The sequence below is a fragment of the Schistocerca cancellata genome, chromosome 4, assembly GCF_023864275.1.
Source record: "Schistocerca cancellata isolate TAMUIC-IGC-003103 chromosome 4, iqSchCanc2.1, whole genome shotgun sequence".
Taxonomy (NCBI): domain Eukaryota; kingdom Metazoa; phylum Arthropoda; class Insecta; order Orthoptera; family Acrididae; genus Schistocerca; species Schistocerca cancellata.
This window is the reverse complement of record NC_064629.1, coordinates 119,076,796-119,097,527: the sequence shown is the minus strand read 5'-3', so window position 1 is coordinate 119,097,527 and position 20,732 is coordinate 119,076,796. Positions and strand designations below refer to the sequence as shown.

Below are 20,732 nucleotides of genomic sequence, written 5' to 3'. Positions count from 1 at the left end.
TCGTTTGATGAACAGGTTTCAGGTGTTATCTGTGGCTAATGATTTCTCTAAGCAGTCATCCACCCTATTCCAGAGGAACAAGGTCTGGGCATTCACAGAGGGTGGGTTTGCTGGTAGTTGGGAGCTCCAACATTAGGGGCATAATGGGGCCCCTTAGGAACATGGCTGCCGAGGAGAGGAAGGAAGCCAGTGTGCACTCCGTGTACATAATGGGGGAGAGGGGGGGAGGGGTGTGGGGGGGGGGGGGGGTTGGGGTGTCAGGGGCATCATTGCAGATGTAGGAAGGCTGCTTCCAGATGCCATGAAGAGCACAGAGTGAAGCCAATTGCACGTGGTGGCTCATGTCGGTACCAATGATGTGTGTTACTTTGGATCGGAGGAGATTCTCTCTGGTTTCTGGCGGCTAGGGGAAATGGTGAAGACTGCCAGCCTTGCTTGCAAGATTAAGGCATAGCTCACTATATGCAGCATCGTCGATAGAACCAACTGTAGTCCTTTGGTGCAGAACCGAGTGGAGGGTCTGAATGAGAGGCTCAGACAGTTCTGTGACCGTGTAGGCTGCAGATTCCTTGACTTGCACCAACGGGTTGTGGGTTTATGGGTTCCACTTAATAGGTCACATGTCCACTACACACAGGAAGCGACTACATGGGTAGTGGGGGCTGTGTGGAAGGGACTGGGCGGGATTTTTAAGTTAGAGGGTTTCAGGGAACCACAGAAAGGGCATCTGTCTAAAAGGGGCAGGTAAAACACAGCAAGTTAGTTGTAGAAACGATCAGTATAGTAGTTGTAAATTTTCGTAGCTGTGCTGGGAAAGGACCAGAGCTCCAAGCCCTAATAGAAAGCACTGAAGCTCAAATAGTTATAGGTACAGAAAGCTGGCTAAAGCTGGAAATATTTTCAGCCGAAATATTTCCAGACAAACTAACAGTGTTCAGAAAGGAGTGCTATTAATAGTTCCATAGATTTCGTGTTTGTTTTGAATACAGTCAGAGAGAGTCCCTTTAGTCAGCCATAGTGCCAGTAGAGTCAGTGTCATCGTAACTGCCGTCTGCTTCACGTCTGCTGTGCAGCGAGCTACCTTTAATTTAAGTATTAACTGTATTTTTCTTACTTGTCACTTCTTCTTCCATGTGTATTTGCTTTTAGGAAGCTTTAATTGTCGGGTGCTATTAATAGTGTTCCATAGATTTCGTGTTTGTTTTGAATACAGTCAGAGAGTCCCTTTAGTCAACCATAGTGCCAGTAGTGCTAGTGTTTGTTTTCAATACAGTCCAGAGACAGGTAGCGCTATTTTCATTGTTTTCTACAAGAAGTGGCTAGCAACCACAGTTTAGTCAACTAGCAGCCGCCTTTACTGAATTAGCAGTCTAGTTAAAGGTTGATTAACTCTCTTCAGTAAATTGATTCCTTAGGATGGATAGGATGTGTGACTGCTGTGTACGGACGCAGGAGGAGCTGGCCACTGTTCGCGAACAGCTGAGCGTGTTGATGGCCGCGGTCAGCCGTCTTCAGGCTGCTGCCTCGGAGTGTAGTGGCAGTGGGGAGTCTGGTACGTCGCAAGGTACACCCCAGGTGTTACATGCTTCACCCACTGTCCCTGCTGTCGAGACATCTTCGCGTGTACTGGGCGCGGTTGGGCCACCATCTCCCCAAGGGGAGTGGCGGGTTCAGCGGCGTTCGCGACGCACGAGGCGGAGGGTCAATGTGGAGGCTGGCCGTGTGGCATCGCCCGCTCTGCCTGTGAGTGGACGTGTGGCTGCTCCTTCAGCAAGGTCCGAGCAGGCACACGGGGGGAGGGGTTTATTAGTTATTGGGAGCTCCAACGTTAGGCGGGTGATGGAGCCCCTTAGGGAAATAGCGGGAAGGTTGGGGAAGAAGGCCAGTGTTCACTCACTCTGCTTGCCGGGGGGTCTCATCCGAGATGTGGAGGAGGCCCTACCGGCGGCGATAGAGAGCACTGGGTGCACCCGACTGCAAATTGTAGTTTATGTCGGCACCAATGACTCCTGCCGTCTGGGTTCAGAGGTAATCCTCAGTTCGTACAGGCGGTTGGCGGAATTGGTGAAGGCGGAAAGCCTCGCTCGCGGGGTGAAATCAGAGCTAACTATTTGTAGTATCGTTCCCAGAACCGATCGCGGTCCTCTGGTTTGGAGCCGAGTGGAAGGCTTAAACCAGAGGCTCAGACGATTCTGCGGAGATCTGGGGTGCAAATTTCTCAACCTCCGCTATCGGGTGGAGAAATGTAGGTTCCCCCTGAATAGGTCAGGCGTGCACTACACGCCGGAAGCGGCTACAAGGGTAGCGGAGTACGTGTGGAGTGCACATGGGGGTTTTTAGGTTAGAGAATCCCCTCCCTAGGCCCGACAAGACGCCTCCTGAGACGCGGCAAGGTAGGAGTAGGCAAAATGCAACAGGGAATAACAATATTAATGTGCTAATAGTAAACTGCAGGAGCGTCTACAGAAAGGTCCCAGAACTGCTCTCATTAATAACGGTCACAACGCTCATATAGTACTAGGGACACAAAGTTGGCTGAAACCAGACGTAAACAGTAATGAAATCCTAAACTCAGATTGGAATGTATACCACAGAGAAAGGCTGGACAGTGAAGGGGGAGGCGTGTTTATAGCGATAAGAAGTGCAATAGTATCGAAGGAAATTGACAAAGATCCGAAATGTGAAATGATTTGGGTGAAGGTCACGGTTAAAGCAGGCTCAGACATGGTAATTGGATGTCTCTATAGGCCCCCTGGCTCAGCAGCTGTTGTGGCTGAGCACCTAAAGGATAATTTGGAAAATATTTCGAGTAGATTTCCCCACCATGTTATAGTTCTATGTGGAGATTTTAATTTGCCGGATATAGTCTGGGAGACTCAGACGTTCATAACGGGTTACAGGGACAAAGAATCCAGTGAAATCTTTTTAAGTGCTTTATCTGAAAACTACCTTGAGCAGTTACACAGAGAACCGACTCGTGGCGATAACATATTAGAACTTCTGGTGACAAACAGACCCGAACTATTTGAAACAGTTGACGCAGAACAGGGAATCAGCGATCATAAAGCGGTTACGGCATCGATGATTTCAGCCGTAAATAGGAATATTAAAAAGGGGTAGGAAGATTTTTCTGTTTAGAAAAAGTGACAAAAAGCAGATTTCAGAGTACCTGTTGGCTCAACACAAAAGTTTTGTCTCAAGTACAGATAGTGTTGAGGATCAGTGGACAAAGTTCAAAACCATCGTAAATAATGCGTTAGATGAGTATGTGCCAAGCAAGATCGTAAGAGATGGAAAAGAGCCACCGTGGTACAACAACCGAGTTTGAAAACTGCTGCGGAAGCAAAGGGAACTTCACAGCAAACATAAACATAGCCAAAGCCTTGCAGACAAACAAAAATTACGCGAAGCGAAATGTAGTGTGAGGAGGGCTATGCGAGAGGCGTTCAATGAATTCGAAAGTAAAGTTCTATGTACTGACTTGGCAGAAAATCCTAAGAAATTTTGATCTTATGTCAAAGCGGTAGGTGGATCAAAACAAAATGTCCAGACACTCTGTGACCAAAATGGTACTGAAACAGAGGATGACAGACTAAAGGCCGAAATACTAAATGTCTTTTTCCAAAGTTGTTTCACAGAGGAAGATTGCACTGTAGTTCCTTCTCTAGATTGTCGCACAGATGACAAAATGGTAGATATCGAAATAGACGACAGAGGGATAGAGAAACAATTAAAATCGCTCAAAAGAGGAAAGGCCTCTGGACCTGATGGGATACCAGTTCAATTTTACACAGAGTACACGAAGGAACTTGCCCCCCTTCTTGCAGCGGTGTACCGTAGGTCTCTAGAAGAGCATAACATTCCAAAGGATTGGAAAAGGGCACAGGTCATCCCCGTTTTCAAGAAGGGACGTCGAACAGATGTGCAGAACTATAGACCTATATCTCTAACGTCAATCAGTTGTAGAATTTTGGAACACGTAATGTGTTCGAGTATAATGACTTTTCTGGAGACTAGAAATCTACTCTGTAGGAATCAGCATGGGTTTCGAAAAAGACGGTCATGTGAAACCCAGCTCGCGCTATTCGTCCACGAGACTCAGAGAGGGCCATAGACACGGGTTAACAGGTAGATGCCGTGTTTCTTGACTTCCGCAAGGCGTTCGATACAGTTCCCCACAGTCGTTTAATAAACAAAGTAAGAGCATATGGACTATCAGACCAATTGTGTGATTGGATTGAGGAGTTCCTAGGTAACAGGACGTAGCATGTCATTCTCAATGGAGTGAACTCTTCCGAAGTAGGAGTGATTTCAGGTGTGCCGCAGGGAAGTGTCATACGACCGTTGCTATTCACAATATACATAAATGACCTTGTGGATGACATCGGAAGTTCACTGATGATTTTTGCAGATGATGCTGTGGTGTATCGAGAGGTTGTAACAATGAAAAATTGTACTGAAATGCAGGAGGATCTGTAGCGAATTGACGCATGGTGCAGGGAATGGCAATTGAATCTCAATGTAGACAAGTGTAATGTGCTGCGAACACACAGAAAGATAGATCCTTTATCATTTAGCTACAAAATAGCAGGTCAGCAACTGGAAGCAGTTAATACCATAAATTATCTGGGAGTACGCATTAGGAGTGATTTAAAATGGAATGATCATATAATGTTGCTCGTCGGTAAAGCAGATGCCAGACTGAGATTCATTGGAAGAATCCTAAGGAAATGCAATCCGAAAACAAAGGAAGTAGGTTACAGTACACTTGTTCGCCCACTGCTTGAATACTGCTCAGCAGTGTGGGATCCGTACCAGATAGGGTTGATAGAAGATATAAAGAAGATCCAACGGAGAGCAGCGCGCTTCGTTACAGGATCATTTAGTAATCACGAAAGCGTTACTGAGATGATACATAAACTCCAGTGGAAGACTCTGCAGGAGAGACGCTCAGTAGCTCGCTACGGGCTTTTGTCAAAGTTTCGAGAACATACCTTCACCGAAGAGTCAAGCAGTATATTGCTCCCTCCTATGTATGTCTCGCGAAGAGACCATGAGGATAAAATCAGAGAGATTAGAGCCCACACAGAGGCATACCGACAATCCTTCTTTCCACGAACAATACGAGACTGGAATAGAAGGGAGAACCGATAGAGGTACTCAAGGTACCCTCCGCCACACACCGTCAGGTGGCTTGCGGAGTATGGATGTAGATGTAGAAAGGATAGTTTAAATACAGTTGCTGGTGGAGTATTTATTGCTGTCTGAAGTAGTTTGCCTTGTAGCGAAATTGAGCAGATAGTTCCTGCGAAATAGTATGGGTAGACATTATACTTGACAATCGGACTGAACTATTAATTGGATCGTTTTACTGACCCCCGACTCAGAAGATATAGTTGCTGACCAGTTGAAACAATGGCTAAGCCTCATTTCAAAGAGGTACCCCACCCATACAATTCAAACTACCCTAAATATGCAGGAAAAATTATACATTTAATGCCAACGGCAGGCACAAAATGTCATCCGAAATTGTACTGAATGGTTTCTCAGAAAATTACTTTGAACAATTAGTTCACGTGCCCACTTTAAGCGTAAATGGTTGTGAAAGCATACTTAACCTCTTAGCAACAAATAATCTTGGACAAATAGTGAGTCTAGTGACGAATACAGAGATTAGTGACCACAAGGCAGTTGCTGCTAGGCTGAATACCGTAACACCTACAATCATCAAAAAGAAATGTAATGTATATCTATTTAAAAAGCTGATAAAAATGCTCTTAATGCCATTTTAAGAGACAGTCTTCACCCCTTCTGATCTGATCATGCAAGCATAGAAAAGTTGTGGAATGATTTCAAAGAGAGAGTACCAACAGCAATTGAGAGATATATATCACATAAATTAATAAGTGATAGTACTGATCCCCCATGGTATACAAAATGGGTGAGATCACTGTTGCAGAAGCAGTGAAAAACAAATGCCAAATTTAAAAGAATGCAAAATCTCCAAAACTGGGAAAGTTTTGCGGAAGTTCAAAATATAGTGCGTTCTTCAATGCGAGATGCTTTCAATAAGTTCCACAATGAAACGCTATCTTGAAATCTGGCAGAAAACCCAAAGAGATTCTGGTCAATCATATAGCACACCAGCAGCAAGACACAATCAATACTTTCACTGTGCAAGAACAACGGTGAAGTCACTAATGACAGTGCCACTAAACTTATTAAACACTGTTTTCCGAAACTCCTTCACCAAAGATGACGAAGTAAATATTCCTGAATTCCAATAAAGAACAACTGCCAAGATGAAAAACATTGAAGTAGATATTCTCAGTGTCGCAAAGCAGCTTAAATCACTTAATAAAGGCAAGGCCTCTGATCAAGATTGTATACCAGTCAGGTTCCTCTCCGAGTATGCTGATACAATAGCTCCATATTTATTATATACAACCACTCAACCACAGAAAGATCCATAGCTAAAGATTGAAAAATTGCTGAAGTCACACCAACACCCAAAAAGGGAAGTAAGAGTAATCCATTGAATTACAGGCCCATATCACTAATGTCAAATTGCAGTACTGAATTACAGGCCCATATCACTAATGTCAAATTGCAGTAGAGTTTGGGAACATATACTGTATTCTAACATTGCGAAGTACCTCAAAGAAAACAATTTATTGACACATAGCACGGATTCAGAAAATATCGTTGTTGTGAAACACAACTAGCTCTTTATACTCATGAAGTAATGAGTGGTATCAACAGGGTATGTCAAATTGATTCCATATTTTTAGTTTTCCAGAAGGCTTTTCACACCATTCCTCATAAGCATCCTCTAACCAAACTGTGTGCCTATGGAATACTCCCTCAGTTGTGTGACTGGATTCGTGATTTCGTGTCAGAAAGGTCACAGTTCATAGTAACAGATGGAAAGTCTTTGAGTAAAACAGAAGTAACATCCGGCATTCCCCAATGAAATGTTACACGCCCTCTATTGTTCCCTATCTATATTAACGACATTGGAGACAATCTCAGTAGACGTCGTAGAGACTGTCTGCAGATGATGCTGTCATTTGGCGCCTTGTACAGTCATCAGATGATCAAAATGAATTGCAAAATGATTTAGAAAAGATATCTATATGTTGCAAAAAGTGGCAATTGACCCTGACTAAAAAAAAAAGAAAAAAGTGTGAAGTTATTCACACGAGTACTACAAGAAAAATTTCAATTACACGATAAGTCACACAAATCTGAAGGCTGTAAATTCAACTAAATACTTAGGGGTTACATTTACAAATACCCTAAACTGGAACAATCACATAGACAATGTTGTGGGCAGAGCAAACCAAAGGCTGCAATTCATTGGCAGAACACTTAGAAGGTTCAACAGGTCTACTAAAGAGACTGCTTACACCACACTTGTCCGCCCTATTCTGGAGTATTATTGTGCGGTGTGGGATTCGCATCAGGTGTGACTGACAGATGACTTTGAAAAACTAAATAAAAGGGCAGCTTGTTTTGTATTATTGTAAAATAGGGGAGATAGTGCCACAGACATGATACGTGAATTGGAATGGCAATCATTAAAACAAAGGTGTTTTTCATTGGGATGGGATCTGCTCATGAAATTTCAATCACCAGTTTCCTCCTCTGATTGCGAAAACATTCTGCTGGCACCCGTCATCACGATAAAATAAGAGAAATCAAAGCTCGCACAGAAAAATTAATGTGCTTGTTTTTCCCGCGCACTATTCAAGAGTGGAACATAGAGAGAGAGATTGAAGGTGGTTCATTGAAACCTCCGCCAGGCACTTTATTGTGAACAGCAGAGTAATGAAGTAGATGTAAACACTGTGGATCACGAAATATTGAATTCCTTAATAACTTTGGAAAGGGAACATCCCATGTGTCTAGCTCCCACATGTCAGTCCGCGTTCCAAGTCTGTTCATTTCTGTCATGTGGCCATAATCACATCAAACCTTTTCACATGAATCACTTGTGTACAAATGACAGCTCTGCCAACAAACTGCACTTTTATATCTCGTGTATGGGATGCCACTGCCACCTGTATACGTGCATATCACTACCCCACATCCTTTATCACCTCAGTCTATGTTAAATTATGTAACTGTTTTAGTCACAAAAAAGTTGATTTTTATTTCTTCATCTTCATCTTCTTCTGTGTTTAGCACAACGAACCACTCACAGCTGTCCTAGCCCTGATCCATTACAGTCAAGAGTGCCCGTTATTCACCAGTGTGTGACACCTAGAATGGAAACCTCCATGAATTGTCCACCAATACTAAACACAATGAGTATGGAAGTCCATACATACCAATGAAGGCCAAAAGGACGGGACATTCTAACAAGACATAAACTATACCTCCACAACCACAATGTGGGGGTGGCTCATTACATAAAACGAAACTGGATTAATTAGTATGACCGATATGGAGACGGAAATAGACTGTGGATTCTTTCCAGAAAAAGTGGAAAGAAGAATATCATGTTGTAGTAATCATCTTGATTGCGTAGTATTTATTTGAGGGGGAAGTAGCCCACCAGATGTCATTCCATTTCTCAGCAAGTAGAGCTTATGTGCACCTGCAGATCCGCACCTGGAATTGTCAGAGTGAATGGAGAGTGAGTAATGGCTCCTCTACCCAAACAATCAACTGGTTCATTCCCCAGTATACCCCAATGACTTGGGGCACTGGGAAAGACAACTGAGTAGAAAGCATGATGAAGGTCAGTGAGAAGGTCATGAATAGTAGAGACCAAAGGGTGGCAAGAATACCATCTGTCAATAGCCTGGCGACAGCTCATTGAGTCATTACATATTGAAACATGGTCACGGGAAGGCTGTTTTATAAAATGGAAGGCTCTGCTACTGGGTAGGCCACATATCAGGATGACGACGACACTCCTCGCATGCAAAGAGAATTGGATACAGGGGATTATCAGGGAATTGTTGAATGGCAATTGCATAAGCAACCAAGAGCTGGTACCATAGAATATGAACGAGGAACATCTCTGCTTTTCCAGGAAAACTGTCTACGGGACTAGTCCAGAAGGCACTAGTAACCAGACGCACACCAAGATAATGGATTGGTTGTAACAGTTTCATAGCTGGAAGAGCCGCTGAGCCGTAAACTTGGCAACCGAAGCTCAGTCGGGATGAAAGCATGGCCTAGTAAATACGAATAAGAGGGACATGATCCACACCCCAAGATGTGTGCGCAAGGAAGCGGAGAGCGGTAAGTTTTGACATGCACCTAGTCTTCAGCTGACAAATGTTTGGCAGCCAAGTCAGCTTTTTACCGGAAAGGAGGCCCAACAAACACGACTGTGCTACAATGCCCAGGTGCTAGGTACCTTAGCAGAGTTCCAGATTAGGATGGACAATGGTACTACGACAGAAATGCACCACACACTTTTTTTTTTTTTTTTTTTTTTTTTTTTTTTTAAGGGAGATTGGAAACTACTGTTCCCCAGAGGCTACCGAGTGGATAGCTGTACCAAATGGAAAAATCAACAGCATAAAACACAGGGGTGACCAGCGGCCCAACAGAAGTCACTAGCTCATAGATGGCTACGACAAAGGGAGTGACTCCCAACACAGAGCCCTGTGGGGTGCTGTTCTCTTGGATCCATGGGGAGCTGAGTGATGTGCACTCTAACCTGGAGCATAACTGGTGAGATAAAAACTGTTGAATAAAAATCAGTTGCAAGCCTCGAAAGCCCCACTCATGGAGAGTAAGTAAATTGGGATAATGACAGCTGGTGTCATACATAAGTAGGTATAAAAAATGGCAACAGGGTGTTGGGATTCAGAAAAAGCCTGTCTATTTGCTGATTCCAACCTATGCAAATTATCAGTTGTGGATCATCCCTACTGGAAACCACACTGATAGGGGGACAATAGGTGCCAAGATTCAAAAACCCCACGTAATCTGCAGGCAACCACCCTTTCATGAAGCTTGACAACAGTCTTGGTCAGGCTAATTGGCCAGTAACTGTCGAGACATTGGTCAGTTGTGGGAAGCGATTCCTGAAGAAGGTACCATGAAAAGTACAGGAGAGGAGAGTGGTGGGACATCTAGTTTGGGGAAGGTTGAGGTATGTGGTGACAATGGTAATGATTTTTGTGTAATTGATTGTCATGTCCACAGGATGTAGGCATTCATGTTTCTTCCATGCCTCAGTGTACACAGGCAGTCAAGAGATTTATATTCCTGGATCTTCTGTTCTTTCTTGAAATCTGGACAAACTGGTGAATACGGAGGATCATTTTCCATGTAGTTGGCACACAAAGGTTGATGTTCAAGAGGACTATTCTTGTGGAGTTGCCACATTCTGGGTCTGCCGTGCAGCAGGATGATGTGTCCTAAGCTTAAACGTCTGAAGTGCAGCATAGATGGTGAGACATACAGCTTCACATCACACCAGTACACCATGGCCTTAACTCTCTCCAGGAGGACATTCCCTTCAGAGGTTAAGACAAAGGCACATGTACCTCAGCACTGGAGGTGAGCCCGGACTTCCCCATCTCTTTGGAGAGTAAGGTCACTATGGAAGACAATTCCTTGGACCATGTTCAACTTTTGTGTGGGAAAAATTATCATCTAGACAATCACATGCCTGAAGAGCTGTAGATTGGGCACCACAGGAAGTTTAAATTAATAACAAACCATTCCGCATCTTTCCCAGAGACTCAATGTTACCAAATTTGTCTTAAATGTTTTCAAAAAAATAATGCCTTTGCTGCAGTAACAGTATCCCCATCAGTCTGAGTACATACCAAGTATTGGGTGAAGTGTTTCGCGCCTAAATGTCCAGCTTGTCCCTCTCCCCACAGAGCTGGCAGAGAAGGAAATGTTTTAGGGTCCTATTTATCTGCATCCTAATAATCTTTTTAGTCTGAAGAGACTGCTGGGGCCTTGCAGCCATTAGTGAAAGAAAGTCTGAGTTGCTTCATGGTATTCCCACTAGCTGTTAGGGCTAAAATGTCCACCCAGACAAAGCCCCACTTGCCTGGGTAAGCCTTATACAACAGACATGTGACAGATTCCCCACAGACAGCCTGCTAATGACTGTGGACAGCACATCTTGAGATTAAGAAATTTTTCACAGAGGTTTTTACCACTCTTGCGATTCAGATGGCTAAGCCAAGATCCCCATTGCCTGTGAAACCCCACGTTCCAACCCTACACCACACAGTGGTTACTGAAGCAAGCCCAGGGCTTCCAGTTACAAGGGACTGGTGACATCCTTCGGCCCAAAGCTCAGGAAACCTGAGTGTCAAAAACCAAAAAATAAATCCAAGCAGAATCAGCACCAAGAAGACCATCCAATGGAAAGCCAGAGGGGGATTGGTAATAAACATTGTTGTGTTTTGTTACACGGTCCCTGAGAATACCTTCACCATCCACAGCATCTTGTTATGGTGAATGACAAGATGGTAGGAAAGTGTTTACAAGAGCGCACCCAGGTCGCTTTGCGGTTTGAAGTGTAGCTATGTGCACCCCTCATTCAGAGATGGCCCACATGCCACACTTGATGCTAAAACCATTAGCAATTGTCACACCACACTAATGATAACTGGGTCAGTTGTGGATAAACCACGAGGACAACCTTCAGTGGCACAATCTCCAGAAAATGTAGTGTCAGTGACAGATGTCTTCATGAGCAAGCCTGGTAAATCAACACACCAGACATCTCATGAGAGTGGAATCAGCAAGCACATTTTGTGGGTTGCGTTAAAGACAGACCCGATCTGGAAACCCTGTAAACCCCATTATGTTCAGGAGTTACAGTTGGAGGATTGTAACAGGCAGATGGAATATGAGGAAATTATGCCATCATGGCATCACCATTGGTCAGATTTGTTGAAGAACATTATTTGGAGTGATGAGGGGGTATTTCACTTTGGAGGATTCACCAGTTGAAACAAATGTCATTGGGCACAACAAATCCTAAAATGACAACTGAAAAATCACCAAGTCAAACAAATTTGACAGTCTGTCTCATTGATCCATCAATATTGCAAAACACCATGAACAGCGACCAGTATTGCCAAATGCTGAATGAATGTGTGTGGCCACTGATATCACGATGGGGCAATGTTGTGGATATACTGTTTCAGCAAGACGGAGCACCACCTCATTTTGCCTGCATTGTACATGACTGTCTGGTCCAGCGCTTTCCAGGATGTTGGCTGGGATGGCAAGGATCTCCCAACTATCAATAACTTTGGAGGGACAGGGAGTAAAAGGTACCTGCTGGTTTGTTGCTGTTGCAGTTTGTAATTTTTGTTGAATGGAGACCACATTTTACAATTGTCGCCAGCATTAATGCTTTAGCACACTGATACTGAATCATCTGTTTTTGATGCACCATGATGATGTCAACTGAACGGAGGCAGAGAGTAACATTAAGAAACTCAAGGAGTTTACCAACTGCATCTTCACAATGTGGAAAAATCACTACAGCTGTACGAAAGTGATTGATATTGGTTCCACTCTTGTTCTTCCATCATATACCCAAAAAGCAGAAATAGTTCTCTTTGCTGATGACGCAAGTATTACAACCAAGATGCAAGGATAGGTTTCCGCAGCCAGATTCAGTCGACATACAAGTTTTCTGGGTATGGTACCATGTCAGACTGTATAGAACTACTGCTGGAGAAACACCAGCGTTTTAGCCAGAGCCCGAAGAAGTCCGCTGCAACTGTGCCCGAAATGTTGGTTTTCTCCAGCAGTTGTTTTATACAATATGACGCATTACCATACCCAGAAAACTTTCTTGAAAATTATTGACTGGTTCTCTGCAAATGGATTGTCACCAAACTTTGGTATAACACAATATATGCAATCCAGTGTTGCACAAATCCTGTTCATACCATTAGAAATAATGAATGAGGGTAAAACAATAAATGAAACAGAATATTCTAAATTCTTAGATGCTTATACCTGCAACTACATGAACTGGAAGCCACGAATGTCTGACCTCTGCAACTTTTGCATCTGATACAATATCAGTATGTGGGAAAGGAAAAGTCAAGAAGTTGGCTTACTTTTACTACATTCATTAACTAATATCTTATGGAATCACATCTTGGAGTAACTTGTCTTTGTGGAAGAAAGTATTAGTTGCATTGAAGCAAGTAATAAGGTTAATATGTGTGTGAGGGTGGAGGGCGTGTCTACTCTAGAACCTCTTGTACACAGCTCTTTAAGCAGTTGGGCATACTGATAACTATCTCACGGTACATGGAGCTTTATGCCAACAATCAATTACAGTTTGTGAATAACAGTAAAATTCCTGAAGAGAATACTAGAAAGAGCATTGATAGGCACTGTCCATCACTCAAGCTGTGTGGCTTTGAAAGGAGTGAAATGTTCAGCTACAAAAATCTTTAAATGTTTGAGCACCTTTGCAGCAATGTAAAAAATTGACCAGAGAATAAAATAAGCTTCAAACACAAACTGAATTCATATCTACATAAGCAGCAGCGGCGGCAATTTTGTGTGTGTGTAACATTAAGAAACTCAAGGAGTTTACCAAAAGAAACTGCATCTTCACAATGTGGAAAAATCACTACAGCTGTACAAAAGTGGTTGATATTGGTTCCCCTCTTGTTCTTCCATCATATACCCAAAAAGCAGAAATAGTTCTCTTTGCTGATGATGCAAGTATTACAACCAAGATGCAAGGATATAACTGTGTAGGCTTCTGCAGCCAGAGTCAGTCATACCAAGCTTTATCTTGAGAGCGGTGTTTCACTCTCAGGCATACGCACCACCATAATTGTAAAACTGAATCACTCTACATCACAGCGATAAATTATAATTAAGAGCCATGTGACATGCCAATAACTTCTTTAACATGTTGGATTATTTCCTCAAAGTTATTTTCCCCCTGGTAGTTCTCATTAGACTGAACTTTGTTGATGTTTCTGTCCTGTGTTTTACTTTCTGATGTACCATTTTTCATACTGAAGCATCTGAATGAAATTTGACAAAGAGATCATACTTCATTTTCACAGTATCAGAGCTTCTGTTGTAAAACTGATTGTTTTACTGTACACCTAAGAGCCTTACACATTAAAATTGAAGTACTTTTTGTAGACAGAGAGCCTCATGTGATTTTCCCTTGAGCCTGTTCTGGCTCTCCATGAGTTTGCAGATCATCATCATCATCATCATCATGGATTTAATGTCCTTATGTGTAACATGGAACAACTGCATAAAATATTATACTGAGACAAAGTTGTAGGGGAAAAAAAATTCTTAAGGTCACTCACTTTATCAAATTTGCTATTCAATTGGTTTTTATTTTCTAGCACTGTGGAATGGGAGATTAGTGTCTAGTTCCAGCCCAAAACAACTCTCCCAACTGAAATTACCTACCTTAAAGAATAGTGATGGTTCGACAATACTCTACTGAAAACTTACATCATTTGTATAATGAGGCACTGTCCCCAATGTGCTGGACTGTATCATTTTACCTGTCATCTACAAACAATCTCACACTTAAAACACCCAGTTGAGGTGGCATCATTATCTTGGAGAACATGGTTTAAAAAATTATCTCCCAGCCTACACTGGAAGAAATGTTCTGTAAACAAGTATCTCAATCACATAAGTAGGTGCCCTCAAGCCCCACACATGGATTTGGTGTAGCTGATAAACAATATTTAATACTTGGAGGAAAAAAAAAACTGATTGGTAATTTGAGTAAGACCGAGACCTCTTCTAACAAATTACAGAATGAAGAGGTCATCCAGTGCTGAATGACAAATTGCGTAGCTTGTTTGTGATATAGAGTAGATGTTGGTAATGTGTCCCCGTACCAAGATGGAGACACCTAGTAGGAGGACACTGAGTTGCAGACAGGCACAACAGAAACACTGCTAAACATGTGACCTTCTAGCCAAAAGACCTTTTCCTAAGGTAGACATCCATCCCACACACAAAAAATCAGCTGGACTTCCATAATATTGTCATTATTTCTCATTATTCCATCCTGGATTTTCCACTGTTTGCCATGTGAATTAGTCATTGATTTTACAGAGACCCATCCCCCCCCCCCCCCCTCCTCCTAATTTGGAGTTTGGGATCAAATCCTGAAGAATTTGATAGAAAAAATTACGAAATTTAGAGTCCGAGATACAAAAAATACAGATAATTAAGACTTTACTTCCTGCAAATCATACTGAACAGCATTATTAAGATCAAACCTACAACACACACACAAAATGGAAAGCTGTCATGTGAAAACAGTGATAGAGAAACCTAAGCCAAGGCATCTGCATGCAGCAGTTTAATATACTTATACAATCTGGCTCAGTGGGTAAGTGCCAGACTACAAATCCTGGGGTTCACTCCCCAGTCCCTCAAAAGAATTTATTCTGTCACTTATCACTTCTCTAGACTCTGACAATAATTTGTTAGCACAAAAAAATGCCCAGCTACACTATGGTTCCCAGTCCATGTTGAAATTCATGTCCTCCTGTAACTGACTAAGTCAGTTGGAAGATGGGAGAATGGCAATGGCATATCAGACACTAAAGCATGCTAGGGAAATACTGTGGTGTTCATACCAAGCTTTATGTTGAGAGCAGTGTTTCCTAAATCATAATAATGAATGAATGGCAGACTGCCCGCTGAAATATCATTTACTTTTCACAAGCACAAACAGCAAGTTTTCCATTAAAAGTTGCACAAATGAAATGCTGGATATATTCAACATCACACCTTCAAATAATGTGTTGCGTAAAATCTAACTTCTGCACAACTTCAGTGTAATAATCTGATCAATGTCAATTAAGTGTTGTAAATTGATTTTCTGTTCCATGATCTATGGCAACCACAGCTAAAGAATAATCACAAGCACTCAGAGAACTATTCACTTGCATGTTTTGTGACAAATTTAACAACTCTTAAATGAGAATATGTTTCAGATTTTTTGAGTTATTCCACATACTTGTGGACCATTTAACTTAAAATCTGTTAAAGGAACATTACCATAGCTGTTTTACCGTATATATGTATTGTGTATGCTCGTTTACTGCACATACTAAATCCTTGGTGCTCTCCAGAGTATGAATAAATGAGACAAACAGCATAAATGTTCTGATCTAATCTAATCCTAATCACCAGAAAACAGTTCACACGCTCCATCACAAGACATAGCTCACAGTGGTCATCAGTTGGCTGCCACACCACACTTCTACAATGTGCTTCATGTATTCATTCATTATTTTATTTATTTATCTTCATTCATCTAAGGATCATCTCACAATGATTCAGGATTTGTCAAGGTAATACAATGCAAATCAATTGGCAAAAATATACAACACACAGCATACACATAATGCTTTATGAGGATAGGACAGGGAGCTTACTGGGATAGGACATGGCCTTGATTTGTGATTCATCCCGACATTTGCCTTAGCAATCTAGGAAACCCACAGAAAATCAAAATCAGGATGGTCAGACAGAGCAACTCCAGTATTCCAAATATGAGGTCAGTGTCTTAAAAGTGGCACTGCCTCGTGGTAAATCCCTATTGTATAACATTCCTTCACAAACACACAATTCGTTTTGTGTAACTTGCAATATAAAGCAGTTTCATTCTTCATTGCCAAAGTCACTGAGGACAACTCTTGATGACTTCTGGACTGTTTCTTGTTACTCGCAACATTAAACATAGGTCCGCTTATCACTGTCACACACTAAGACACGTACCGATGACTCCTGGACTATTTTAATAATAATCTTAAAAGATTCTGCTGTGCCCCTTGCCTCAACTTCAGACTCCATTACTATTTAATGCTAAAAGTGAGGTGGTGGGCCCCCTGTTTTTCATTGTTTGACCATCATGCTCAAACATATATATAGATATAATATCGATACACAATAATACCCTTACACCTTTTGATTATCTACTCCAAGGTTTTTGAATTTAACTATCAGTTTTAGTTCTTATGGCGGAAGATGCATTAAACATCGCAAAGTGTGGTAAATATAGAGCAAATGTAAACACTGGGCTAAGCTACAGATCATCTTTTGCTACAAACTACTTGGCATCCACATTTGTTGGCTTCACCAAGTCGCATCCAAATTATGAAACTCCACTCTAACCCAGACCTTTGGCTACACTACTGACAGTCTGTCACCACAATCAAGGTTACAAGGGATCCAGTATGACACTCGATAACACTATTTTAATACACAAATGTGACAAATACACAATTTGACTGAATTTCTACACTGAGAGAAATTTGTACCTCATTCTAAATGGGTTATTTCAGTAAAAAAATTAACATCAGATATTTTGCATGGACATGACAGGCCTATGTTGTGACAATTATCATGTACCAGTTACTCATTCTCCAGACTAAGGCAAAGCACAGTACTGTTGGTTATATAGCAGCCTATACCCATGAAAATGTTTTTAGGTATGAATTTAGGCAGCTGACATCTGCACATAATTTTTCAAGGAGAATACATCAACTGTAAATGCAAAATTGACAAAGAAAGGTGGTAGAACGGATCCTTTAGGATATGGTGACATCTAAAGTATGTCTGCAGCAACAGGAAACTACAGAATATGACGATTACTAGTATATTATTAACTAACGTTACTGATGCGTCATTTGTCATGGTATCAATTGTCAAGTAAAATTTTCGTGTATGTGATTTTTTTCACAATAGATCATTCAACTTTATAAATTGCCACGTTTTTATGCTAATTAGAATGTGAGACCATCGTAGGTTTTTACAACACTATGATATGCTAAATCAGATACAATTTTTCTCTGAACTGTTCTCGGCCCTAACAATGATGTTTACGTGCTATTGGCTGCTGACAACTTTTCCTTTTCACCTTTCTGGTGTCTCTGGAGTGCTCTAAACAATTCCAGATTCCTTCTCCAAGGAGGAGTATCTTATAAATAGAACGTCGGTGCTCAACGTGATCAAAAATAGTTTAATTATTTCAATGTTTCCATATCCTTCGTCACTATCCACAAGAAAGCAACGCTACACACTTTGCAAATGAGTCCTGCAAGTAATTAAACAAAAACAGGACACACATAATTGAGGATCTCCAACAACTACGATTTGTAGGACACTGTGTGCAGACTCTTTAGCTTTAACTCTACACAAATAATATCAAACACAATGTCTTCTCTGTAGCTTTACACTGTAGCATTACCGTTCAATGAAACGCAAAATAATACGAAACTTACCCTCTGCATTGAACTCCATTCTCCAGATAAAGCCAAACAAAATCTGAAAAAAATTATCTTGGCTATCAAGATTACTTCTCACGCCACAGATAACCACAACCCTTCGTTAGTACCACGTACAACTATAACCCTAAACAGTCCAGCAGCAACCAACATACTACGCTGAAATGTAAAAAATACATTTTCATTGTTGACACTTGCGCGTATTATACCATTTAGTAAAAATTAGCGTCCGTCTCACCATTTCAAACTTCCACCTCCCGCGCAACTAAGTGTCGATCTACAATATCGATAGTTCAAGCTTAACGATTTGTAGGTTCTAAGACTCTATAGATCAACTGATTGATTTTTATTTCATCTCTTTTGATTACGTTATGTGCAGAGTGTCAATTTGTAATATAGGACACGTCAACATAATTAATATTATGAAATATTTTGCCTCCATATTACAATATTAAACAACATTCTACAAATGATTAAAAGCCTATTCAAACTGGTCGCCATTCGAAGGCACGGCACGTCCCATCAAAACATTCTGCACTGCATTTCAAACGACGGCATCCACACTGACCGTCCCGTCCCATCACGTCACGTCAAGGTACCGTCAAGGTTCCGTGGGAAGAAAGATTTAGTCGTTGTTGATATCAGTTGCTTGTTGATCATCATTTCCTAGAAATTGTTACGTTTCGTAATTTCTTTTGTTAAAATTTATAATAACTGACGAAAGATTAACTGAAGCAGTGAGACAGTAGTCTGATTGTAGGACATGAGCTTACTAAATTACTTTTCCTCTACTACATCTATGAAGTGGTCTTTTATACCACCAGTACCGCATTTAATATTTTACAATGAAATGGATTGCAATATGACTGCATTTCTAAGTGAAAAAAGTACTTTCGGTAGAATCAGGTTGCTGAATGAGTGGAATTTAAGGCCAATTCACACTGTCCGTCACGTCACGGCACGTCATGTCACGTCACGTCAAGGCACCATCCATGTTTCTCGGGAAGGAAGTTTTTACGGCTGATATCATCCGTTCGTCGTCGAGAAAGACGGCCACATTCGTTGTTGATCACGTGACTCCGAAGCTCATTTCCACGGTGTGAGTTTATTGTAGCCTTTTTATTTATTTATTTATTATTGCTCCTGTATGTCATACAATTTGTACAGCAAAGCCCATGATGATATAGGACAAGTCAATTTGAAAATTATGTTAAGATGGTGTATGATGAGAGATGATAGTAGTGATACATTACTCACATAGCAGAATACATAGGATATATAGACAAAATATAAAAAAGGTGGTGTGTGATGAGAGATGACAGTGGTGGTACATACTGCACATAGCAGACCACATATAAAAGATACAGACAGAATTCGAATAACATAAAGTAATTAATACATATAATAGATACAGACAGAATATGAATAACATGCAATAATTAAATTATCTTACTAAGTAGAAATACCGACAAGTGAATAGACAGCTTATTACAAATAATTAAAATTTTGTGGTACATACTTCACATAGCAGAATACATGTATGAAATACAGACTGAATATAAATAAGGTACAATAATTAAATTATCTAACTAAGTACAACTATCTACAAGTGAATAAACTGCTTATTACAAGTAATTAAAATTTTGTTTCAATAAATTCGCATATAGAATAGAAACAGTGATTTAGTGGTAATTCCTTTAATTTAAGTCTCATTATTTTTGGGTTTTTGCTTGTTTTTATATCTGTTGGGAGGTGGATGTATATTTGAATGACCATATACTGAACTCTATTCGCATATAATTTTGTGTTGTGAGCTATAATTTGTAATTGGGTTTTCTTCCTGGTGTCATGGGTATGGCGGTCTGCATTTCTGTGGAGGGATTCCAAGTGCTGTACTGTAAAACAAACTAGTTCCATCATATAGAGGCATGGCTATGACAGGATTTTTAACTGTTGAACCAGTAGTTTACAGTGTTCAGTTCTTTTTTTTAATTTCATTATTCTTACAACTAGTTTTTGTAACTTGAAAATTATGAGAGAATCAGAGCTATATCCCCAGAAGATTAGGCCACAGTCAAACAGGGCATGCTACACCAGCTTCAAGGTATCTACACTGGCTGTGTCTTTTGATGATCTTAATAGATAATAGGTTTTATTAAGCTTTTATGACAGTGCGTCAGTATGTGGTTTCCAATTTAGAGTGTTGCTGATGGTAAATCCAAGAAATTTGGTGCCCTGCGTGTTTGTAATTTCATCTTTTCCAATAACTATCACTGCAGTGAAGGTAGTAAGATTTTCTCTAGTGTGGAAGTTCATATTTATAGTTCTTTGAGTATTTATGAGTAGTCTATTTGCTTCAGACCAAAATTGTAATTGACAAGTAGTTTAACTGACTGCATCTTGCAATCTGTCACCTCTACTAGTTATCAGGATATTTGTGTCGTTGGCATACAGGAAGGAGCTGGCATTTAGTAT

At 41.0% G+C, this 20,732-nt stretch overlaps 1 protein-coding gene across 2 annotated transcripts in view; it reads right to left on the bottom strand.

The window, feature by feature from the left end:
• Positions 1-18,623, bottom strand: part of LOC126184615 (galactose-1-phosphate uridylyltransferase) — a 190,707-nt gene extending 172,084 nt beyond the window's left edge. Inside the window, exons 1-2 of one of the 2 annotated variants that reach the window (XM_049927072.1) lie at positions 18,496-18,623; positions 18,255-18,416 (exon numbers count right to left, since the gene is read on the bottom strand). In XM_049927072.1, coding sequence (XP_049783029.1) covers positions 18,255-18,273 — 19 coding nt within the window. In that variant the 5' untranslated portion in view covers positions 18,274-18,416; positions 18,496-18,623. Of the gene's footprint in view, positions 1-18,254 lie in introns of both variants that reach the window. The other variant, XM_049927071.1, reaches the window with a different exon arrangement.
• Positions 18,624-20,732: the final 2,109 nt, after the last annotated feature.